General features: G+C 56.6%; 2 protein-coding genes and 1 long non-coding RNA gene across 10 annotated transcripts in view; 1 reads left to right on the top strand and 2 right to left on the bottom strand.

Moving 5' to 3' along the window:
* SEPTIN8 (septin 8) overlaps nucleotides 1-13,007 on the bottom strand; it is a 42,171-nt gene extending 29,164 nt beyond the window's left edge. For 5 of the 6 annotated variants that reach the window (XM_066977115.1, XM_066977117.1, XM_066977118.1 and 2 more), the window contains exon 1: nucleotides 11,842-11,986. The gene's annotated coding sequence lies outside the window, so the exon portion shown is untranslated. Of the gene's footprint in view, nucleotides 1-11,841; nucleotides 11,987-12,932 lie in introns of those variants that run through there. The other variant, XM_066977116.1, reaches the window with a different exon arrangement.
* Nucleotides 13,008-13,043: 36 nt separating this feature from the next.
* LOC125181989 (uncharacterized) lies at nucleotides 13,044-19,212 on the bottom strand. Its single transcript, XR_010824911.1, has 4 exons — nucleotides 19,021-19,212; nucleotides 16,800-18,314; nucleotides 14,631-14,819; nucleotides 13,044-14,546 (listed from the first exon to the last, which is right to left on the bottom strand). It is a non-coding gene; the product is annotated as an uncharacterized lncRNA (long non-coding RNA).
* Nucleotides 19,213-19,299: 87 nt separating this feature from the next.
* SOWAHA (sosondowah ankyrin repeat domain family member A) lies at nucleotides 19,300-22,865 on the top strand. Of its 3 annotated transcripts, none has more exons than XM_048057359.2 (2): nucleotides 19,300-21,068; nucleotides 22,708-22,865. In XM_048057359.2, the coding sequence occupies exon 1, from the start codon at nucleotides 19,300-19,302 to the stop codon at nucleotides 20,959-20,961; it is 1,662 nt and encodes a 553-aa protein (XP_047913316.2). In that variant the 3' UTR covers nucleotides 20,962-21,068; nucleotides 22,708-22,865. The 3 variants fall into 3 exon arrangements, with proteins under 3 accessions (XP_047913316.2, XP_066833215.1, XP_066833214.1); XM_066977114.1 differs by having other exon boundaries at nucleotides 22,040-22,865; XM_066977113.1 differs by having other exon boundaries at nucleotides 19,300-21,287; nucleotides 22,040-22,865.
* Nucleotides 22,866-24,609: the final 1,744 nt, after the last annotated feature.

The raw sequence follows: 24,609 nt of genomic DNA, 5'->3' as shown, positions 1-24,609 counted from the left end.
CTCCCCGCTCTGCCCCGAGCGCCACCACAGCGAGCGGCCCGCTCCGGGGCGAACCACCCAGTTCGACTGCCACGCTCCGCTGCTGCTTCTTCCAGCCAACAAACAGAAGCAGAGCCCAGCACAGAGCAGGAGCCTGCGACGCCGTTTTGGAAAGGAGGCCCACGCTGCCTGCCGACGGCTCTGCTGGCGCCGAGCGCCCGCGGCTCGCAGGAAGGTTTCCAGGCAACAGGCAGCGCCGCTCCAGCTCCTAAAGCAGGCTCCTGCAAGGCACGGCCGCACCGAAAACTCGGTCATGCTTCGGCCGGAGAGAGCCCAAACGCGTCTGCACAGCCCGTCTTTGCCTCTTCTTTTCAGGGTTTGGTTGCTGCCGTTGCGGGACAGGGCTGCACTCACCCCAACGGGCTCCCCGGCTCGCCGAGCCACCACACCAGCGAGCCAGACTTCGGGGAAGGGTTTTTGTCCGTGACCTTGAAGCGCACGGCCTCCTTTTATTTCTGGAGGCAGCGACAGCAAGCTGGACCAAGCCCAAGGTGCCGCCGATCCCAAAGCCAAACCCCGTTTGCTCTGCCCGCAGCCCGGCTGTCGCTCGGGCTCCAGAGGCGCTGTGCTGCTGCGTTAGGGCAAAGGGCAGCAGCGACTGCAAAGTAACAGGGCCGAGGAAAAGAAAAACGGAAAAGGTTCTCTCCGTTTGTTCTTCCCACCCAACCCACGAAGCGCACGAGCTCGGCAGCCTTGGGAACACGAGCAGTTTTCCTGTGCGGAGCTGCGCGGTGTGCCCGCCTGGTGCGGAGCGGAGCCCAGCCGCCCCGGCAGCGCCCGCCGCCCCCTCCTGCAGCACCGGGACGGGCCCGCCGGCCCCTTCGGGCAGCTCCTGCTCGCCCAGCCCCGCTGCAGGACAGCCGGACACGGCTCACCTGCTAATAAACCCGCAAGGTCACGCTCAGAACTGAATTCCTGCCAGCAGATGCAGCCAGGCTGGGCGTACGCAATCGATCCGGAACACGAACGCTGCAATAACGAGGGCAGCGGTCAGGCAGCAGCGTGAGATTTTGTTTTGACGCGTTGTGAAACAAGCCGGGATTCCAGCGGGGCTTCCTCTCCCCGTTCGCTGAGGGCCAGGCCAGCCGCGTGCTCACCTCCCCGGCCCGCAGCAGGGGCAGGAGGCCAGGGCAGAAGCAGGCGGGTTGCGCGGCACAAGGGTTACGTGGCACAGCCGCGAGGGCTCAGCCCAGCAGGAGCCGAGCAGAGGCACAGCCCTGCCCTGCCCGCTCACACCGGGCCCCACGGCACCCGACGAGATCCAGATCCTTCGTCCCGCAGCCAGGAGAGTCGCTCTCCCGCTTCTGACCGGGCGGCAGGGCCCACCCTGGGGCTGCAGACAACCGAGGGGCAGCCGAGCCTCCTGAAGCCCGTGTGGTCGCTTTGCAGCGTGGCAGTTAAGGGCTCGGGATGGCTCTGAGCGCAGATTCCCACCACAAACAGCCGCCGCAGCCCTGAACGCTGCTTCCAGTCGCCAGTGGATCCCGTGACGGGAGCTCCCAGGGCTCTACCCAGAGCCGTGGGCAGCCGGCCCACAGCCACATCCCTGGAGCACAACCCCTTCTGCCCCCTCGCCGCAAGGGAGGCGAGAGGAGGCAGCGGAGAAACCAGCAGAGACCCACTTCTAGGATTCTCAATCCATGGGGGATGTCGCCGGCTCCGGGCCCAGCCGCTCGCTCGGCACATGGCGAAGCCGCCTGCTCGTGGAGGTGCCGCCCTCGCTCTCCTCGCTTTCATGCCAGGAGCAGACCGGAACTTGGGCACAAGAGGCCATTCTGACATCGGCTGTTCAAAAAACAAAATCTTTTTTTTTTTTAAGTAAGGAAATTGGGAAGCATCACCTCTCAAATAGCCTCAAGGAGAAGCGCTCTTCGGCGGCCACGCGCTCGTGTTTGCTGCCTGAGGCAGCCCCCAGGGCTCTGACCTCCTGACGGGAGCAGGTGAAGGCACACGTGTAAGCGAACACCACAGTCACAAACGGTGATAGAACTATTTATTTTTTTTAAAGTAAGAATTTGGCAGGAAGGAGTTGTAAATCCTAGCCCCTGCCACAGCAGGCTCTGTACGAGCAGCTTGTGAACAGCTCCAGAAAACCAGGAGTGAAAAGTAAAACCTCCAGTGTTTGTCAGCTAAAACACCAACTGAGCGCAACTCCTGGCTCTCACCCCGAGGAACAAAGTAACCCGGCACCTTCCTGTGCCTGTGGTGCCTCTGCCCATGTCTGGAGCCCAACAAAGCACGAGCGAGACAGATAGACGGCTGACGTTTCCCAGGGCAAAGCAGCTCAGGCCTCTTCCTTTTTGCTGAATAAGAAGGGCTGATGCTGGGCGATGGGCTTCAGCCCAAAGGCAGCCGGGAGCTCCCAAATGCTCCCCCCGGCGCCGCCACAGGTCCTGTCCCCTCTGATTTATGATCGAATCAAAACACGAAGATAAAGCGGCGCTAGCAGACAGCTCGCAGCCCCCCTCGGCTCAGCAGGAGGAAGAGCAGGGAAGCTCCAAGCCCCCGGCTCCGCGGCCGCAGGGTGCCGGGCAGGGCTCCTGCCGCAGGACGCAGCAGCCGGTGCCCAGAACAGCTGGGGGCTCCTGGGGGGCTCGGAGCAACGCTCCCCTCCTCGCTTCCCAGCCCACGACCCACCGGCACAGCAGTGCACGAAACAGGAGGATTAATCCAAATTCCAGCGGGGTTCGTAGGATGCTGCTCCCTTGTCTCCCGAGTCCTGGAGCCGGGCCGTTACTGAGCCCTGATGCGGGGAGTCTCGGTTACGGCCGAGCACAGAAAGGCCTGACCGCGCTCTGGCTGTTCGTTACACCCGGGCGGAGCAGGCTGGCCTCACCGACGCGGGCAGCCGAGCAGCTGCTGGCACAGCCTGGCCCCGCTGGGAGTGGAGCTGCCCCCAGAGCCCAGCCAGGGACAGCTCTGCCTCCGGCCCCGTGCGTGCAGGGTCCCCAGCAGGACCCCGCAGCAGGGCTAGCCGCGCGATGCCCGAGGGGCCTCCCCAGGCACACCTCAGCGCAAGATTCCTCACGGGGCGCTGGGGTTTTACCCACGTGCCACAAGTGAACTGAGTCACCCAGCACTTGCCTCGAGGCCTCTGCGCAAACAGCGTCAGAAGCCAAGCCCAGCGCCTCCGTCCCAGCAGGCGCTCCCTGGGGCTCGGCCCGGTTTCGGGAGCAGTGCGGAGAAACCTGGCGAGCCACCCCTTCCGCATGATCCCAGCCCAGCCCCGAACGCTCCCTCAACAGAAGGCGCCTGCCACCAGCAAACAGACAGCAGCAAGCGCAGGCCCAGCTGCACGGACCCGGGTTTTCACCAAGGAATTGTTTCTTCGGCCAAGCTCAGCACTGAGGGGCAGTAACACCGCACCTGACGCTTGAAAAGCACCTCTACAGGGCTAGCGGCGTTCAAAATAGATCACACGTTTAAACACCATCTTCCTTGCACGTGCAGCAAGCGTGACCTGGGGGTGCCCGTGGTGCTGGAGATGAAAGGGAGCACGCCTGCAGCCGGGCTCATCAGCAGAGACCTCAGCACCTCCTCGGCTAACTCGCTGCACACCACGGCCACCAATCTCAGGCAGATTTGCCGAGAGCAAGCGCCTGACTCGAGCCTGACAGCTCTCAGCTGACCTTAAGCACGTGCTTAAGATTCCAGATCCCCTTTGTGGAGCACTTTGTAAGGAGCCAGGGAAATGGGGGGAAGAAAAACCTGGAGAGAACTTCAGATGGGGAGCTTACACTGATTTATTATGCTGATTTACCACTTGTCTTACAACCGCAGCCTGCTGGGGCTGAGTTGCTCTGCTACCTTCCACTCCAGTCCATCCTGCCGGCCAGACGGGACGCTCTTCAGATGGTGTGGGCAGCTCTGCCTTCGCTGGGTCCGCGCAGGGAAGGCAATAGTGTTTTCCTCGCTGTGGCGGCCACAAAGAATCGTAAGCCGTGACACCGTGATGCCTGACGCTCCATCGGTGGCAGGAAACCCCAGGGACCTTCCCGCCCTGCTCCTTCCCAAGGCCCCGCACACCGCAGCACACCCACCCCTGCGCGGGCACACGGCTGCAGGCAGTCTCGGATCTCCCAGCCCGCGGCGCAGTCCCCCAGTGGAAACCTCACGCTGAGGAAAACAATCGCCAGCCCCCCTTCAAGCCGCTCCGCTAGGAATGCCAAGAATTTTCCCAGACACTCGAGCCTTTATTCGCGTTCCTCCCAGCTGCACTCCAGGCGGGCAAAAAACCTCACTGGAGAACCCAGACACGGAGCCACCACCACGACGTGCCCCATCAAGCGGCAGCCACTCGACAGCACAGAGACAGGGGGCTCAGAAGCCGAGGCTCTCCCCTCAGGGCTGACTCAAGGTTACCCTGCCTGACGCGATGCGTTTCTTGCAAGCTTTTGGTCCCCTTCTCTCTCTCAGGGGAGATGCACGAGCCCGGAGAGCAGGGAGGGCAGCGTGAGCAGCAGTACTCGGCATCCTGGGGAACACAAAACAAGCAAACACCACCACCACACACACCCCGGAGCAGGGTCGGTGTTTCAAAGAACCCCGTACGTCCTGGGCTGGCCTCGGGGCAGAACAGGCACCGCTGTGCACGGAGACACGCAGCGTGCTGAGCACGCCGTGGTCACCTACCCACGTGAAGGCAGGGAGGAATCCAAAGCGGAAAGCGGAATTCCTTCTCTAAGGAAAGCACTCCTCGGGCAAGCTCCTCGACTCCTCTCCTGTACCCAAGCTCCTGGTGCCAGACGGGAGCCTCGATGTCCAGGGCACACCTCGCCCCGATGGCAGCAGCCAGCCAGGTAACGGTGCTCCCTTCGGCGCCTGAGAGCAGCCAGCCCAGCTGCAGGCGCTGCCTTCGGCCTCGCCCTCCTTCCAAAAGCGAAGCAGAAGTCCCCCCCCCGGCTACAGAGCCACGCGACTTGGCACAGCCCTAACACCCCGGCTCTGATTCCAGAGCTCGCTCTGAAGGCAGCGTACAGCTCCTCGCTTTGCCTTCCACACCACCACCCGAGACGACACAGCCACAACCTGTGAAGGCAACATCAGCGGCAATCCTCTGCAAACAAACTGACTGCTGCTGGCTGAAATTCCTCTCTCGAGTTTTTTCTACCAAATGCAGAATCCCACACGTTTCCTTCCCATAGCCTGTTTTTTAACCGTTTCCCCAAAACATCTGTGAAGTAATTAATTTATTGGGAGGGCTTTCTTAAGGAAGGAAGGATTCAACCTGCATTTTGCCTTGTCGCAGAAGCCCTGGGTGAGAGCTCACAAAGGAGCCACACAGGCTTTGCGGGCATTATGCACGCGGTGGTTTGCAAACATGAACACAGCCTCTGAGAATGAGGAAAGCTGGTTAAAGCCGAGACTATGGGACGAAAAATGAGAGACATTTCCTCCAGAATGACCTCAAAGGATGAGAAAGTTCAGCTTTTCGGCAGCCTGAGAATTCCAGCCCCCCCGAGCCATTCAAAGCCAAGCCGAGCCCAGGACACAAACCCAGCTTTGCCTCCGGCCTGTTTACAAAGGACCCCAAATGCGGACAAACAGAACACATCACGCTGCCCCAGCTCCTTTCTTTTTGAAGTTATCTGTTCCCAGTGTGCTCAGGCTTCTGATTTCATGGAACTTCACCATCAGCCAGGCCTGACAGAGGCTAATCCCACCCCCTTATCCACCTGGAGGCTTCCCCATGCCCACCAGAGGCGCTCCCAGCTCGTGGTCATGTCCTTGTGACCGTGAGGAAGAGGAGCAGACGCCTTTCCTGGTTCCACCCGGGGAAACGCGAACACAGGTGGGACAAAGCCAAGAGGGAAAATGAGCACCTGCCCCTACGAAGTGCCATGGAAAAGGTTTGGGGCCATTTTAGGGGGGTGTTAACAAGGAGAAAAGGGTCCGGATCCCCACCGTGTAATTGCCCAGCTGCTGAACAAGCCGTGCTGGATATCAGCCACCGTGATGATTTGTTTTAGTTACCACTGAAAATAAACATGCCTAATTCCCACATACATCTCCAGAACTTATTGCCCGATTACAAAAAAAAAAAGCAAAACAGCTATTTTTTATATTTTTAGACAAGGGAATAGGGACGTTCTAATGGGAACCCATGAGCTGGGGTCACCACTGTCTCCTTTTCCCCCCCCGTTTGCCTCATGCTACCACCCTGCTGCAGCTCCCAAGCAGCACTCCCAGCCACTGGGCAAGTCTCTGTCGGGACACGGCCTGGAAGACAGCAGGAAGAGAAGTTTTACATCCCACGGGCACGCAGCTCCGAGCTAAACCACAGCCACCGCGTCAACGAGCCGCCTGCTGGGCAGCCGATTAACGCGGCCTCCGGGAAGCTTCCCGGTGCGCTAGCACAGAACACCTTTCATCCGAAGACTCGAGGCCATGGAAAAAGAAAAAAGAAAAGAAAACCTTTACCTGAAAAACGCACATGGATAGGCTTGTACATGGATTCAGACAGGCCGAAGGGGCTATTCAGTCTCTGCGAAACCCCGGCACAACCTGTGTTCCCCGACGGGAGCTGGGACACCTCCGCTGCAGAGGCAGGGGAAGGAGAGCGCCCCTGCACGGCGCAGCCTGCCCGAAAGCCGCGGGACGTGTCCCGGCCCCGGCTGCAGCAGGAACCGACGGGCACGCTCCCTGCCTCCCGAGGACTCCGGAGACATTCCCCGCGTTGTTTCCTCACGCTCGTAGCGCGGAGGTGGCACAGGCTGGGGGCAGCGCCTCAGGCAGCAGCCAGGGAGGACGGCGGCAGCCCCAAAGCCCCAGCAGGGATCCAGCACGGGCGCTCTCGCCTCGCGGCTCCCCGCCGCGCTCCGGTTTCGGGGCTGCACGAGGCAGAGAGAGCAAGAGCTGGGTGCTGGCCCTGCGGCAGGGTGCTCCACGGGAACCTCTCTCGAGCTGTTCGACATCTCAGGAATTTCGCATGTGTGGGAGAAGGACGCTTCTTGGCTTCGCGAAGGAATCCGCGCATCTAAACAAAGCGGTGCCTCCAAACCCCTGACCCCACGGGCCCCGGCCAGCCGCAGGCCGAGGGCGATGCCCAGGGAGGTACCTGAGGAGCCCTCCCAGGCACGACCCGCCCCCAGCCTCCCGAAATCCCCCCAGCACACCGCTCCGGGGGGTGCCGACTCCCCGCCTGGCTCCACTTTGGCACCCAAACGCCACGTGCCGGAGGCGAGGCCGCTTGCACCAGGGGAGAGGCTCTGGAAGGAAAGCACGACCGAGGAGGAGCAGCCCTGGACTTTGGGATCGTTCTTCTCACTTGGGCTGCTCTGGGACTTTTACGTTCCCTGAATATTTGAGTCCCCCTCCGGCACTTTTACGATCCCTGAATATTTGAGCGCCGAGCTTCAGGTACGAACCTGGGAGCGCGCTGCAGCCGCAGGTACGTGGCAGAAGCGAGGAACAGGCAGGCTGGGCGTCAGCTCATCACAACAAGTTCGGGACAGGACAGGGTTATTTCTGAGGACCGCAACTGACCTGAAACCAGCAGGGCAGCTTCTCCCACCCACAGCCTGGAAGGTGCCGAGGACAGGTGCTGGTAACCGAAGCTAATCTCCTGAGCACACCCCCACCCTGCACGGGCGGGGTGGAAGCGCCCTGCGCTTCTCCCTCAGCCCCGTGGCCTCCCAAATTCCACCGCTTCGTTGCACAACCCGGGAGAAGCCACATCAGCATCACGCCATTTCTTCCCCTCCCAGCCTCCAAGCCAAAGCAGCACGGGAAGGAGAGGGGCACGGCAGCCGCTCCTGCGGACGGACAAACACCGAGGGCACCGGGCGCTGCCTCTGGTGCCTCGAGCGGAGCGGGGACAGCGGGGGCACTCGGAGACGGGGCTGCGTCCCTCCCCGCAGCTGGCGACAGCGATGGCATTCTCCTACAGAAGATAATATTTAGGCAGCTTGTGGCCTTCCAGCAGCGCTGGGGACTGGCTGACAGCTGCCACCACAGCACTGACGACGAGTCCTGACGCCGTGCCGGCCTCCTGAAAGAGTTATTCTTCGGGCTTTCGTTTGTTTTGCCGACGCAGAGGGCACACGCGGCCCCAGCATTTGCCAGCTCACGTCCTTCCACCCACTGCCTCGGCGCTCGCTGCGATTACGAGCGGTTCAGAGCAGCTCCGCAGCTCCCACGCAGAACAACATGTTGCATCTCCTCTGCAAGAGGAAGGGATGCTCCGGATTCACCAACAGCACCACAGCGGGGAGGGAAAAACTATAAAAATCTTCTTCTGGGCAACATTTGTTCCCAGCACATAGCCTCAAAATACGCGTTTAGCTGCAGCGGACTGTGGTTGAGCTAATTGGGCCTGCGGTCGCAGCAGTCAGGGCTGGCTTCCTGCAGAAGCAGAGGCGAGCCTCCCGGGGAGGGACTGCAGGGATTGGAGAGGCAACCACCAATTCGCCTGCTCCAATGGAAGCCCGTTTCCCCATCCCTCCTTCCCAAAAAAGCTCCCGCTGCAGGCAGAAGAGCCGGCCAGGGCACGGAGGGAGAGGGCTGCTCCCGCTGGGCTCGCTTCCTGGCGCACGTCAGCAGCTCGGGGAAAAATCTGTCGCTTCTGTTCAGCGCTGCATGGGGGAGCACCTGGATTTTTCCCAGGGAAAACCCTTCATAGAGCTAAAGGTGAAATAACTTGGGGAAAAAAAAACAAACAAACATACACAGGAAATTTAACTCTGGAACTTCCAAATGGTGCCAGTGGCCGGGCTAAAAGCAAGGAGGGGGGAATGCCGAAATCCAAGCAAACCCCAATTTCCACTGGAACTGAGTCACAGAAGCATTTCCCTCAAGAGCTTGATTAAAAGAAGATGTACGCCTATGTTTAGGGCCAGCAGCCACAAGGCTTCTGGCAACCACCCTGCCACGGCCACAGCACACAGAGCTGTCCTCAGCCCGCTCCTCACACCCGTCCTTCACGTACCGCTGACCCCTGGCGCACCGGAGGGGTTTAAGCCTTGCAGCCAGTAAGAGAAAACAGGAGCTTACAGGAAACAGCAGCGGCAGCAATGCACAAAGTTTACCACAACTCGGGCAGCTCTGAGCTTCCCCTCCCTCCACAAAGCCAGAGCAGGACACGAGGCAGGGGTGTAAATCGGCTTCTCCAGCAGGTAACGCTCACCTGTAGCTGCCACACAGTCCCCGAGCTGCTCGACAGCTTGCTGCAAGAAACAAATCTCATTGTCTTTCCGGTGAGGAAGACGTTATTCATCTCCCCTCTGTGCAAAGCAGTGGTTTTTCTGACAAGACCTGCTATGAATTAACGCTTCTCGGTAAAGCAGCCAATAAAAGCCAAGCGACTGACGGCAACGTGAAGGAACCTCGGGGCGGCAGGAACGCACCCGCCCTGTGACCACAGCTCGCCCCCGGCTGCGTGCGCACATCCCGGGCCCTCTTCACCGGGCATGGACAGTCACAAAGCCCTCATCCGTGCACAAAGTCACGGCACGCACACCGATCGGCCGTGACATCTTCAAAACGCACGGCGTCACGTTAAACTTATCTCAGCCCAACGTGGAGGCTGAGGCCACCCGCTCCTCCTCACGTCCCTGCGTCTGAGAGCACGCGGCTGCGCCTCCCAGCCCGACATTTCATTCAGGCCATTACGGGACCGGTTCAGGGCAGCGACGGGCTCTACTTGAAAACAGAAACCAACAGATTTGGGGGGTTGCGAAAGCTTCGCAACAGCAAAACCATCTCACAGTCTGGGTCTCACATCTCGTCCCATTTATTCTCCTATGCACCTTCGGTTGCTTTTCCCTCACTTCTTCAGTGCTCCTGCCGTTCCCTGATGTACCTCACGTGCTTTTTGGCTTCCACTCGCCCAGAGTGGCTGGGCTGTTACCCGCTCCATGTACCGACTTCCTTGCTAATCCTGCCAGCGTCCACTCCAGCAGCCACGTGTGCTAGCTCAGTTCTGTCCAGAAGAGGCAACGGAGAAGGTCTGAGCTTGACGATAAATAAAGCGTTTCATAACTGACCCAAACTCCCATACACACAGCCCAGATCACATGAAGTCGTTACTTTCTGTTTAAAGTGGGCTGTTAGTGAGTCGGAGCGTGAGGAGAAGACTGCAAGGAAGACAATCAGGTACGTAGAACCGATGCCTGCAGACCAAGCCCCGACCACGGCAACGGTGAGTCACGTTCTTGGGGCAAACCAGCAGAAAACTTCAGCCTCCAGGGGCCGGAGCTGACCTCTCTTACAAGCAGGACATTCACGAAAACAAAGGCTGTCCTGAGCACCGCTGGTGCGATTCTGCTGCCTCTGAGGCAGCTTTCTATAGGCGAGCTTCCTTTCATTTGCTTTTGTTGGTCATTTCCAACAGCAGCACTTCAAGGGAACTTTATTGTGCTGGAGACAGAGGCATTCTGGAGGACTGCACAAGGGCAGCGTGCATCTGGGGAGTTTTCAAAACACATTATCCAAACCTAAGGGTCACTACATTCCAGGATGTCAGTGTCAGCTGGACACTTAAAATAGCTTCACCAATCTGAATAGCCTGAATTATCGTACACCAAAAACCTCCTTCGGAGGCTTTTTCAACATTATTTCCCACTGCAGATACAAACAGCTGGTAAAAATAAATGAATTTATCATCGGTTCTTGGCAGTAGCAAACCATTCCCATTCAGGCTTTACGCTCAGGAAACAGAGGCACAGCGCCATGAAGTGACACCCAGAAAGCTGTAAGCCCTACAGAACGAACAGCTCGGGACACCTTCATCCCGAGGCTTCCACGAGCCTGCTGGGGGAGCGGCAGCAGCGCCGAGATGTGCACAGAGGATGAAGGAAAGAGAGCAGCTGGGACAGCCCTCTGCCCTGCATCAAATGGGAACAAGATGCTGCTCTCCCTGCTTCTGCTAGGTCCAGGGTTCCGGGCAGAAGGGCAAACGAGTCCAAAGGCAGAGATCAGCAGGGAGCTGCTCAGCCTGCAGATCCCTATAAACCCACCCCAGCTCCCTGCACAAAGTAAGCAGATTTTCTCCTAATGGAGCCGGGCACTGAATTCACGCTGGAGTGCAGCCATTTCACTTTGGTGCTCAGATGGGAGCCAAGCATCTTCGGGAACTTTTAGTTAAAAGAGAAAAAAAGTGACAGAGCATTGACGTAAGCACACCAAGCAGCGCCGTACCCACACCAAAGAATCCGCGATTAAATTCAATTTTCTCCCAGGCTCGGCAGCGTTTGGGCTCCGGGAGCACCTCAGAAAAGCCGAGCGGGCACCAGCTGGCACAGCGGGCTCGCAGCAGCAGCGGTTACATGCGACACAGGCGCAGAAAGGGCTGCACCGGAGGGCACGGTTACGGTGCCTCCGTGCTCTGCCGGGGGCTCGCCTCCATCCCCCTGCCCGGGGGCTGGCAGCAGAGGCTCTCCCCGACCCGCGCCCGCAACCGACTTCCCGCTCCGCGACTTCTCAGTCGCTCACAGCCCCGCGGATCCATCCCCGAGCCGGAAACTTTAGGGCCAGGACTCAGCGAAACGAAGCGGGGCTTGGAGAAGCTCGGCAAGGAGCAGCTCACCGACAGAGAGGCGGCGGCGGCGACCTGCCCGTGCCCGGGACCCGGAGCCAGCGGTGCCGCAGCACGGCGGGGACACCGAGAGCCGGGAGCTGCCGGCCCGCCCCAAGGAGCCGCAGCACCGGGGAGCCCAGACCCCGGCGGAGGGCGGCCGGGATCCCCACGGCGGCCCCGCTCCCAGCTGCCCGGCCCCGGCGAGCAGCCCCCGGCCTCCTCCCGTTCCCCCCCCCCCGCCCCCCAGCGCCGTGTGGCGGCCCCCGGCCCCTCACGGCCCGGCTCACCGAGAAGCGCTCCAGCTCGGTGGCGGCCATGGCCGGGGCTGTGGCGGCTGTGCCCGCCGCGGGTGGCTGCGGCGGAATGGCTCCAATATGGCCACCGCCGGGCACGCCCCGCCGCCGGCCGGGGCGGGACGGGGCGGGACGGGGCCGGGGGGAGCCGGGGGGGAGCCGCCGCCACGGCCCCCTCACGGCCCCCTCACGGCCCCGTCACGGCCGCGGCCTCCAGCGGGCACCGCGGGGCCGGGCCCGGCCGGGCCTGGGGGCTCTGCCCTGGGGCTGTGGAAGGCCCGGCGGGGCCCCGAGCCTCCACCGGGGCCGGGACCGGGGCGGGAGCGCGGCTGAGGGCTCGGGGCCGGCCTGCAGCGCTTCCCTGAGGGGAAGGGGCCGAGGCAGCGGCCCCCGGCACCAGGGAGCAGCCGAGGGAAGGGGCTGGAGGCTCCCTGCGGGATGCAGGTGACACACACGGGTGTGACACACACAGATGTAACACACACAGGTGTGCGCTGCCCAGGCTCAAGGCACGCCCAAGCCTTCCAGAAGGCCACAAGATGCCACCACGCCACAGCCCCGAGGGAAGGGGTCACCCCCTGGAGCAATGGCAGAGCCGCAGTCCTGGTGCAGCTTTGGGCCGGGAGGCTGGGAGCTCGTTGCGGTTACGCTGCCTGCTGGTTACAGGAAGGTGAAGTCAAACAAGAGGACTGACAGACTTCCTTCATCGTTCCTTCCAGCAGGAAGCACAAAGCCAGTCCCTGAACCTTCACCTTGGTAAGCCACGGAGCCATTAGTATTTCACAGGCCGTTAGCACAGAGCAGCGTTTTTCTTGCTTTCTGGTGCCCTCTGCTGCAGTGTACCTACCACGGAACAGCTGATCAGCGCCACATGTTTGCTGTCACCCAGCTGGTCACTACGCCAGGCCTTCACCCGTCTGCTCTCCTGGTTTTGCCCTAGGCTTTCCCCACTCCTTCCACCAGCTTAGCCCCGGTGCCCTTGCCAGAGCGTAGCCCTGGGGGGAACAGGAGGCTCTGCAGCACTGAAGGAAGCAGCAGTGAAGGGATGTAACTGCCTCCCAGGGACCCGACAAGGGAGAGCTCACCTGCACAGCTCTGGCCGCAGGATTCCTCCTCGTCTATCCAGGTGCTCCCAGATCACCTGCAGCAGGAGTTCCAGCATCCTGCACAAAGGCCACAAATACAGCCGTTACTTGATTGTGATATAGTTAAAGCTTCAAGCACCAGCCCAGTTATTAGGGAACAGTGAGCAACCTTGCTTAAGGCCCTTTTCCCATTTATTTTCCAAAGGTTTGCCAGATTTCAACGTTTTTGGCAAGAGAAGGCAAAGGAAAGACAACCAATATCCCAGCTCCTTTACATTCATCACCCGCAAAAACACAGTCCTTGGAGTGCCCTAAAGCAGGACAGAAGTATTCAAAGACAACCAAACCTCAGCAAACAAATTAAACAGAACTTATGCTTCATTATAATACTCTATGACCCGCACTCCATAATAACTTCCATCTTCTCCCTTACCAGCTATTTACAATCTTTCCAAAGGTCTCTTGCTCCCACCACAATATAAATAAATGAGACCGCACTGCTGGCACAGCAGGCACTGAGTTGTGGCATTACAGCAGGTGTGCAAGATCATGTTATTTCTCTACACCTTCCCAAGGCTCCTTAGCATCCACCTAAATCATGCTGCAGGAGCTCTGGGAAGCGCTGTTCAGCCCAGGAGGGGGCTGTGCTTATGCGGGAAGAATAAAACAGGATATGAAAATTAGATGCACATAACTGAAGGGAGAGGGCAAGGGTCACCAAACGCAAGTGCTTAGAGGCATAGGAGATTAGGAAGAGGCTGTATTCTCCCTTGAAGCAATTTCAAAGCATTTCTGAGGATGTGTTATCCAAGTGATCTGCTTTCTGAAATATGATAAATCTAGTGCAGTTAAGAAATGTTGGGTTTTTGTCCTTCCTGAGTAGAATGCCTACATCCAAATCAATTCTACTAATCCATACCCTTGTTCTAGTTAAAGACAGGTTGCAAAAATGCTGTACTTCTCTAAAGAGGGCACTGCTGAACACCAGATGCCAGAATTCAAGGCAAAAAGGAAATTCCAAGACCTTGCAACAGATCAAGGGACAACACTGCTGCTGCTTGGCTCTCAGATTCAGCTGTGTTGCTGATACCTGCAGTGGCAGTCCTCCCTGCCTTGCCTGTTAGCAAGCCACCAGCAGGGAGCAGATCTCTGTCACAGGCAAGCACGGTGTAAAAGCTTGGAGTTATTTTTAAACACCTTGTTATTCCAAAAAATAATTGCAAAAGCTCCAGGTGCATAAAAAACGGTCTCGAGAGAATTGTTTTTGGTGGCTCCTTTAACTGCTAGGACATCCATTGTTATGCAAATTGTTCCTAATGACTCAGGAATTAAACGCATATTGCAGTGGAGCTAGATGCTCCTGCAAGGATTCTAAACTCAGTGGAATATTTGTGCCTGTTAAATGCACGGTGAATTTAGGTTGAACCGTGAATTGCCTACAGGCAGAGTGAAGAACCCAGGCAGAGCATACAACAGATGGGAGAGGCGTGAATGTGTCCATCCCACCTCTGTCCCGGGGAGAGGGAAGGAAAATGCCCCTCCCTGCACGACCGCTGGTATGGCAGCACAGTTCTGGCGGTGGGGAGATCAGTAGGTGCTGCTTCACGTTGTGACCTGGGTACAGACAACGAAAGTGGAGTTAAATAAGTGCTATCGCAAACCTTTTTACTTCACATGCAGCCTCGCTGAGTGACTGACCATCCTCCTGTCACACGAATACTGTAGCAAGTCCAAGGCCTTCTGAAGATGGCTGTGTCCTTCAGGGCTGAGGAAATTCCTTGATCTTCAGACCCAGGTGGTGCAGATAAACAAACTCTTTCACATTTCTCAACACAGGCCAGAGGAAGTAGCTTTTTGGTAACTATTTGTCTCTTGAATTACATCCTCCTGGGTAATTTAAGAAATGAAATGGTTTCACAGTTACTCTTTTAGCAGCACAACCACCAAGAACTTCATTAAACGTTCATTGGTTGTACTGACAATGTATGGGACTTACAAAGATTTTCTATAACAGCACTATCTTTCTCAGCCGAAGTAAAGTCAACAGGAGCTGTAGGTCCATTTCCCCGGAAATGGCTGGAAATGGCCCCAAATTTCCCTGCTTCCTAATGCAGAAGGGCAGTATTACCACACTGCACCTCATGCCAGGTTTGCATTACCCTGTCAGAATCCCATCAAGTTCACAGGCACCACCTGAAAAACAGGGGATGTTTGGGATGGGTCCTTTCAACATCTGCGTGGAACAAGCAGTATTTCATAAACACAGACTCTGAGATGCACGGAAAGCTGCATTTGAACGGCTGCTGTTGAGAAACAGCCTTTGAAGTGGTTACTGAGGTCTTAAGAGTTACAGCTGAATTTTGCTCGTTCGTCAGAAAATACCTTTTCTCTGCAAATAATCATCTCTCTCTGCTCCCCCTTCCCACCCCTTTGCAGACTTTTGCTCAATTGTTTGTGTATTGAAGGTTGCTGCATTTTGCCAAGGAACAAAGGAAGAGCTATTTCCCTTCACAATGCATGCTCTTTGTTTCACATGAAAATATCAACAAAGAAACTGAAAAATCGTGAGCTTTGTCATTCTATTTGTTCTGGGAGCCCTGATTTCATCTCAGAGGAAAATAAGTTTGCCTTGGGGGACAAATCCCACCCACAGTCAATACCACCTAAGCCCCACCTTTCTGCAAAGCAGCAGCACGCCATCCAGCTGAGACTATCCTAATATATTCCCTTTTTTTTCCTCTTTTGTTTCCAGCGTGGCACCTTGCTTTCCTTCTGGCCCTGAGAATACCACGGGGGAAGGAGTAGGGCCTGGGATACCACCTCGTTCAGTTTTGAAGTGTCATAGAAACACCTTTGCTCTGAGTCATAGAAAGGTTTGGGTTGGAAGAGACCTAAAAGCCCATCTAATTCCAGCCCCCTGCCGTGGGCAGGGACACCTCCCACCAGACCAGGTTGCTCAAAGCCCCATCCAGCCTGGCCTTAGACACCTCCAGGGATGGAATACTGGATACTTTGCTTGATCTCCCACTTTATTTCCTGGGTTTGCATGGTGTGAATAATTGCAGCCATGTAACCTTTACCTTCCTCCCCTGACAGGGTGCCAAAACAGCCCAGGCTCTCTATGCAATTTACTACATTGTCATGTCAATAGCTTGAAAGTTTGTGAAATTTATTCCTGGGAAAGGCAACACTTCTCAGTGCAAAATAGAGGCCAGCTCCCTAAGGCTTATGACACAGAATGAGCAAGCTGCAATATTTGTGTTTAAAAAAAGTAGCAGTAAATTGATTTAATCGTGGGTTTCTGTACGTTGTTTTTGTCCCAGCCAGTAAATTAGAAATATCAAGACATGTAACAGTTGGCTTGAGATCTCCTAAGAACCAGCCCACAGCATTCCGTAAATAGCCCCATACAAAATATTTGCTTTATAAGTTTTTGGTGACACAGAAAAGAAGGCAAAACTTCTCATGTTTTTTTAAGGCTGGAGATTCCAGATGACTGATAAGCATAACGGCCATGATGCTCTAAACTCATTTATTACGTAAATTAATACAATTCATTCAAAACGCTTAATTTTTGCTGCACAGTCTGCTCAGAGTATGACCAGCCCTGAGTAAACCAAGAGAAGCTCACTGGGATCTGGTCCCCTGGACTTGGCACTCAGCCTGAAAGGTGGGCAGCCAGAAGACATCAGCAGATAAGGGACAACACTGGCAAACAGGATGGAGAGAGGGAAGTTGGGGAAGAGACCTCACACCCACCGACTGAAAGACTGTGAAAAGGAGCACAGCCACACGGCACAGGCTGCCCACAAACAACGAGGAGAGCGTGCATGGGGCAGGTGGTTGGGTGAGTCACTGGAAAATTACCTGGAGAGAGAGCTCATCACAACAAGGCGCTTAAACGAGAGGAACCAGTTCGCGCTTGGCATGGCACGAGGCGCACTTGTAGACGTCCCTTTTCCTCTTCAGTAACCTCCTGGGGACGTGCCTTCTCGCTTCGGGGCCACGTGGAATGCCAGGACCTGCAGGGGGGAACAGCCTCAGTAACAGCCCTCCTCTGCGCCCCAGAGAGGCGGTGGGACCTCGGCCACAGCAAGAGGCTTCCTGGGGCACGGAGGGCCCTCTGCAGGAAACCTTTTGGGGTGGGGATAAAACGGGGGGGAGCTGGAAGCACCCTCGTGAGTCCCAAAGGATACATGGGTGCAGGGAGCTGACGCCTTTCTCAGGACTGTCCACGCAAGCACAGTACCCAGCACCTCCCTGCAGGCACCCACAGAAACACTGCCGGAGCCGTGCAGTCCCCTGCGTAGCGGTCAGCCCTAGGACGGAGCCTGCCGTGCTTGAGCCAACCCAAGCAACAGGAGCAACTCCTCCTGAAACATTTGTAACATAAGAAAATGCTTTACACAAAAGCCTATTCTTCTGAATTATTTTCCTGCCTCCTCTTGCTCACTTGCAGACATGAACTATAATCTTAGGGTACAGCTGAAAGTTTGCAACGCAGAAATCATGGACTGCTGAGATTTTCTATGCCTGCAACAGATTCTAGTAAGGAAAAGAAATCAACATTGAAACCAAAGCATAGCAATTAATTTTTGGATGCTTGCTCATTATTAGCTCTCTACAGTAGGCAAGGCAGAACTGTGGGATGCCGTAAGCTAGAAAGCATTGCTAACACACCAAAACACTACACACTAGCAGCTCCCTCGGCAGAGGGCGAGGTTACTGTATATTCCACATCTAAAGGCAGTAATAAAAGGTGTGCGATTCACATGGAAATACTGAATTGCTACAATCAGCATGAAGATTACACGCTATTATGTGAAAGAACATTAGAGCAGCAGAATGATTTTGAGGAACTGGCTCGGCGCCAGCTTGTTAGCAAGAGATAAAATAGCTTTTCAGAGATCTGCACAAAGATGGAGCGAGAAGGAGAAAGGCTGCCAAGCAAAGACTGAGCAATCTGCAGGAAGAGGCTCTCCCACCACCAGTAATGGGTGCGAAGAGGCAGAAAGGAGGTCAGCCTCAACGGGAAAGCAGAGAGGTACGCTGCACGGAGATCGCTGCACCTTGAGTTGCCTTTAAAATGGAGACTTTAGCACAGGCTGATACTCCATTTTATTCAAGCTCCAAGATGGTGAAAACAAAAATCTATTTTCTGTTTTGCTCATCCATCCTTGTGCAGTTACTTTTATCCGTCTTCATGCCACACTGACTCTGCTCATTCCGTGTTCAGTCGCTCTTGCTGTTTTCCTAGACAAACCGTTCAGTCATTCAGGAATCAATTTAGTGATCTCAATTGCAACACTCAGCTGAGGAGAAAACAAGTTTGCAGGCTGAACGTCTCATCTCTCCAGCAGGTCTTCAGTCCTACTCCTTCCCCTGGGGAAAAGACATTTGTCTGAGGTTTTTTACTGTAGAATTGAGAACAATAATTATGTTAAAAGAAGTGCTTAAGCAGAAGCAATTGATATGGCAGCACAGTTAGACAGCTTCTCTCTATGAAAAGAGAAGGTGTCTCCTCTCTCGGATGCACATGAATAGGTGCGGGCATGCTGTGAAGCTTGCAGCACTTACAGATACACGTGGACACGTGTGTACGCTGCAGATACAATACAGATAAACACAGAGGATACGATAAATAGCATCATATATAAGTGAGCATATTTCAAAACGTTGACTTGTTTTCAGGTCAGAGATGCTGACCCAAAGGACTCGCGGCTGAGCCCGCAGAACAAGGGAGGGTTTTGGGGACCGCGGAGCTGACCCCGCAGCGTGGCTGCTGCCTAAAGCCGCACCAGCTTGCTGATATCGAAACAAAACCGATCATTTTAGAAAGCTGGAAGAGGAATAAATCAACAAAGCGTGTGCACTGCCTACGGAGCAGGCTGAGGGGGGCCCTCACCCACACGGCTCTCCCCAGGCACGGCCCGCGGGGAAGGCTCCAGGGCTGCCTCCTGCCTGCCCCGGGGCCACAGAAAACCGAAGTCCCCCCCCCGGAGCCCGGCAGCCGCGGCTCAGGCCCGCCGGGAGGCGCAGGAGGAGGGCGGCGGGGGCCGAGCAGCCCCCTCGGGGCCGGGCCCCTCACCTGGCGCCGGGGCCTCGGAGCCGGGCGGTGCCCGCGGCCCAGCGCCGCCCCGCGGGGAGGAGACAGCGGGGCCGCGCCGCTCCCCGCCGGAGGAGGAGGAGGAGGAGGAGGAAGGCGGGCGGGGCGGCCCGGTCACCTCAGCGGGAGCGGCCGCAGGTGCCTGAAGCCGACGGACCCCGGGCGGCCTCCTCCCAGCCCAGGGCGGCCTCCCTCCGCCTCGGGGGCCGTCGGCGGAGCTCTGTCAGCAGCGGCTCGTCCACCTGTGGCGGCGGCGGCGGGATGGCGGAGCTCGCCCTCGGCCCCGCCGCCGTGCTGGGCTTCCTGCGGGAGCGCGGCGGCCGGGTGCGCAACGCCGAGCTGGTGGGAGCCTTCCGCCCGCTGCTGGAGGCCGCCGGGGACGCGGCGGAGCGGGCGGAGCGGCGGGAGCTCTTCAAGCGCTCGGTCAACGCCGTGGCCGTGGTGAAGGAGCGCGACGGCGGCAAGTTCGTCGTCCTGCGGCGGCACCTGCGGCCCGCCCCGCCGCCCGGGGGCGTCCCGATGGACGGCGGCGGGCCCCCGCCTCAGGGGCGGCTCTCGCCGTCGCCCGCCGAGGAGCAGCCGTCGCCCGCCGAGGAGCTGCCGTCGCCCGCCGAGGAGCTGCCGTCGCCCGCCGAGGAGCTGCCGTCGCCCGCCGAGGAGCTGCAGTCGCCCCCCGAGGAGCTGCAGTCGCCCCCCGAGGAGCTGCAGTCGCCCCCCGAGGAGCTGCAGTCGCCCCCCGAGGAGCTGCAGTCGCCCCCCGAGGAGCTGCAGTCGCCCCCCGAGGAGCTGCAGTCGCCCCCCGAGGAGCTGCAGTCGCCCCCCGAGGAGCTGCAGTCGCCCCCCGAGGAGCTGCAGTCGCCCCCCGAGGAGCTGCCGTCGCCCGCCGAGGAGCTGCCGTCGCCCCCCGAGGAGCAGCCGTCGCCCCGTGCCGTGTCCGAGCTCCGTGGCTTCTTCCAGAGGAGCGGCGGCGGCGGGGTGCCCCTGCCCGCCGGTGGGCCCGGGACCCGTCGGGAGCCGGTCCCCAAGCCCTGCATGCTGCCCGTGCGCTGCGTGCCGTCGCCAGCCGCTGCCCCAGCGCAGCCCAAGGAGCCCGGAGCCACCTTGTCGCCCTTGCCGGAGGAGGACGAGGCCGGGTGCCGCTCGCCCAACCTGCGGCGGGTCCCCAAGACCCCGCGGGCCAGCGAGGAGCCGGCGGCGGTGCCGCTGGAGGAGACCGAGCACCGCTGGCTGGTGATGGCGGCCGAGGGGCAGTGGTCCCAGCAGCTCCACGGGCTGCTGCTGGGCGACGCCAGCCTGGCGGCCCGGCGGGACTTCATCTCGGGCTTCACCGCCCTGCACTGGGCCGCCAAGAATGGCAACTGCGACATGCTGAGGAACATCATCGACGTGGCGCAGAAGGAGGGGGCTCACGTCGACGTGGACGCCAGGTCGCACGGCGGCTACACGGCGCTCCACCTCGCTGCCATGCACGGCCAGGAGACGGTCATCAGCATGCTGGTCCGCAGCTACCACGCCAAGACCGACCTGAGGGACTACAGCGGGAAGAAGCCGCACCAGTGCTTGAGGGAAGGGGCCTCCATTGCCATCAGGCGCTTGCTGGGGGACCCCAGCCTCGAAACCGCTGGAGGAACCTCCCTGCCCATGAAGAAAAGCACCAAGATTGCTGCTTCCATCTTGAGCTCCACCAGCACTTTCCTGGGGGTCATATCCGATGACATGGCTTTCTATGACCTCACCAAAGGCTTAAGGAAGCCTTCATCCCTGAACAAGCTCCTGGCTGCCACGACAGGCCCGAGGAGGAAGCCAAAGACCAGAGGGAGCTTCCCTTCGTATTGTTCCCTCTCTGAGGTGGTAGAGGAGGAGGAGCAAGAACAGGTCGTTGTGAAACGCCGGCCGGTCTCCGAGCTGTTCTTTGGCCACTAGCCTCTGCCTTCTGGGGATTGGAATTGTTCAATACCGTGACTGGGGGCCTTGGTCTTCTCTTGAAGAAGTAAATTGGATTTCTTCTCTCCATGTCTTTCTTCTTAGAAGTAAGTTCAAGTGAGCCAGTAACAGGGTCTGGCTCAAAGGCTGCCAGATGAAACCCAGTGCTCAGAAGCCTGAGGAAAGGAAAGGGCACAGGGAGTGTTACAGACAGCCCGTGTACCATGCTGATGCATTAAGACCACAGACTCTGTGTGTAGACAGGTTAAAATGCTTAAGGTGCAGCTTTCTTGGTCTGTGTTCCTCAGCTGAAGAGCCAAACTAAGGTAAAGAACTGCATATTTTACACTGTGAACAGCAGCCTGGTAGCCGGCTGCTTTAACGCGGCTTGTTATCTAGCAGGCTTGCATTAGAGGAAAGATGCATAGTTTTCTATGATGTTTCTGAATGTTTTGGTAACAGAGGAGGAATATTTCTATTTTAAAATTGTATATTTTCAAATTGTGTTTTTTCAAAACGAAATTTCTCACTACCAGAAATACTAACATGTCTTAATTGTTGCCTAAAGCATTTTATTAGATTAAGAGGTTAAAAATGAAAAAAAACAAACAAAACAAAAAACCCTCATTGCTCAGTCACTCTGACCTGTCTACCTCACTGTGAAGCCTAGGTTAGCTTTTTTTTCCCCCTTCCTGAGGGACTTTTTGACCAGGTGGTACTAACCATGTCTCAAAACTGTGAATGCTTAAACTGACTGTAGTTCTATCGCTTAATCTGAATGAAAACCTTTTTGATGTTTGACAGCAAAAAGCTGAAGTGAAAAACCAGGACTCAGATCCTGTGCAGTATGAGTAGCCAACTGGAAACAGAGTTAGGCTTGTATGTCTGGTTCTTTTTATTTAAAATCTGAACCTTGATTTTAGACTACTTACAAAGAATATTTATAAAAAGATTGGGCTTTGTTCCATTGGGTGTTTCATGATAAAATGTCTGCATGACCTCTTAAAGTAATGTATATCTCAACAGCATGAATCACTGATCTAAAACTTTTCTTTTGTATTATAATTGTTTTATATAGAGAGAACTACATGTAGCTCCAAACAGCATGCTAACTGCGAGCAACATATTTGCAATGAGATTGTTATTATTTTTTAAATTATTTGGCTAAAGTTAACCTGAAGTGAAGAGGCAGAGCTAAGAAGAGAAACTGGTTGCTTTGCTCAGTCTGCTAAAACCGCCTCATTTTTCATCTAGAAACGTAACAACAGAGCTGCACAACTCAGAGGTGACAAAGGTGACGGCGGTTCTGTGCCTGCTGTGCTTCTCGGTCCCAGTCAGGTGTTCGGGTTTCTGTACCCAAACACTTGTTTGCTGCTTTGCCTTTCTTTCCAAGTCAGTGATTTCAGGAACGTGGATTTTGGGTTTTGTTACCAGCCTTGAATTACGCCTCGTACTTCCTCTCTTTGTCTGTAATTGGCTTTGCCCAAACACTCATAGGACCGCGCTGGGCGTGGAGGCGCTGCCTTCGTTCCCTGTAGCGTTGGCCCCGCGGTCCCTGGCGTTGGTTGCAGCCGCTGAGCGCAGAAGGGTCCGAGCCAGCTGCTCTCGGGAGAGAATGGGATTATTCTGCGCCCGTCTGCTTCCGTATTGAACTAATTGAGTTGTTACGCAAATGTTAATGACCAAGCACCTCATGACTTCTATGTCTGGAGTAGGGTTAAAAAAAAAGTTCTGTTTGCTCCGTAGCTGTTGGTGTGACCGGTGCGGTCGTCTGAAACTGCCGTTTGTGCTGCGGGGTCAGCTCGCAGAGTTCCAGGAAAAACGTCTGTCACTCTGTTTTTAAAATCCTTTCTCAATTTAGTGACATTAAACACCTTCCTGCTGTAGCTCTTGAAACCACAGAAGCGTGCGTGTGTGTTTGCCTTACCTTTGAGGCGCCCACAGAACTGAGGCTGCCTCGGTGCGAGTTGGAAGCTGTCTCCGGATTGACTCAGTCCTATTTGGAGGTTTGTTATGAATAGGTATAGTGAAGCATGTAGTCACGTCATGTGCCTGAATTCTTAGTGCTAATGTTGAGTAAAAACAACCTGAGGCAGAGGCAAGGTATGAGGAGGGAGTGCTTCTGTTCAAAAAAAAAAAAAAACACCAAAAACCCCTGCAAATTGTGGTTACGACTTCACCTTCAGAAAGCAGGGAGAAGGCTTCAAAGCTCCTGCGCTGCTGCGTCAGGGCAGAAAGAAGAAGTCACGTCTGCGATAAGGCTTTGTTGCAACACGCCCCATCGAGGAAGTTCTGCGTTCCTCTCTCCTCGGAGGCCTCACCACGACTGACTGGCGTGCCCCAAGAGCCCCCAGGCAGCGCTGGAGGAGCCCTGGTCCTCGCTGCGGTCCCGGGAGGTGCTTGGCCAAGGGCTGCGATGCCGGGGGGGCGCCGAGGCTGGCAGTGCCACGCAGGTGGGGTAGGCCAGGCTCTGCCCGCGAGGCTGTGCCGTGACTCAGCTCACTCCTCCCTGCTGAGCACATTAAGGAAAAGATAGTGTTTAGGCGGGCTGCCATTAGCGCACCCAGTGCTGCATGCCTTCAGGTGCAAACACACACTCAGAGGTGCCGAGAACGCACCGCTGCCATTTTACAAGAACACGGATTGCCTTCAGGTTGAAGTAAAACCAGTCCTTTTTACAAAAACATGGATCACCTTCGGTTTGAAGTAGAACCAGTCCTTCAGCTTTCCTGGTTTTGGTTTCGTGTGCTGCTGCGTACACCGTGGGGGGACATGGCAGGGGATTTTTAGCAAATCATGGGAGTGTCTTGGCAGAGACTAAGCACAGTACTGCTTCGTGAATCCCTCAGCTTAACAGCAGCTTCTCACGTTTCATTCCTTGAAGCCCAAACCCAGCTGAACACGACAGGACTTTGACATGAATGAATGACAGCTGTAAAGTTTAATCAGGTGGCTTTCGTGAGCACGCAGCAGCGCCGCGAGGGGACGGCACGCCAGCCAGGCAAAGCCTTCCGAGCTTGTGGCCCTGCCCAGAGCCGGGGGCTGCCTCCTGCACCATCAAAGCTGATTGCAGGAAAGGATAGAAACAAAAAAAAACTTGCCCCTGGGCTCTGGTTGTGCTGCAAGGAAATAGTGTACAGGGTGGGAGAGGGCTGGCAGCGATTTAAAGGTGGAAAGGGTGGGTGCAGGCACAACACAGGAGCAGGATTCAGGAGCCGGGGGTTGTTTTGCCTTGGTGAGTGGTCTGCCTACCTGTCCCGTCTCAGTTTTCCAGCTGTAATATGGAGATAATCTCCCTGCTCACTTCTGTAAAGCACACAGTTATTGGTATTTAAATCAAAATCAAGGTAATTTTTTTAGACTTGTAGGCAACACAAGCAGAGTCACTGGTAACCTGTGAATGCCCCACACTCACTGAAGCGGCTACATAAACGAACCTGGTGTAGGTTTTACTTTAGCAGCAGGGATCACCAAAGCTAAATGTTTGTCTGACCCTGACTGCAGTCATTTTTGTAACAACTCTGCCCATTCACCAGCACAACAGGTTCTGAGGAGTATCAGCTCAGCAATCTGCGCTGGAGAGGTTCACAAACAAGCTCCAAGCTGTGGTTCTGCGCGAAAGGCCAGACTTTGTCCTCCAGGCTAGCG

This window comes from Anser cygnoides, chromosome 14, assembly GCF_040182565.1.
Source record: "Anser cygnoides isolate HZ-2024a breed goose chromosome 14, Taihu_goose_T2T_genome, whole genome shotgun sequence".
Lineage (NCBI taxonomy): Eukaryota > Metazoa > Chordata > Aves > Anseriformes > Anatidae > Anser > Anser cygnoides.
Note: the sequence above shows the minus strand (reverse complement) of the source record. Positions and strands in the feature narration are given on the sequence as shown.

Excerpts from the sequence above, each read along its gene's own strand:
- SOWAHA (XM_048057359.2), top strand. The coding sequence starts at position 19,300 with ATGGCGGAGCTCGCCCTCGGCCCCGCCGCCGTGCTGGGCTTCCTGCGG.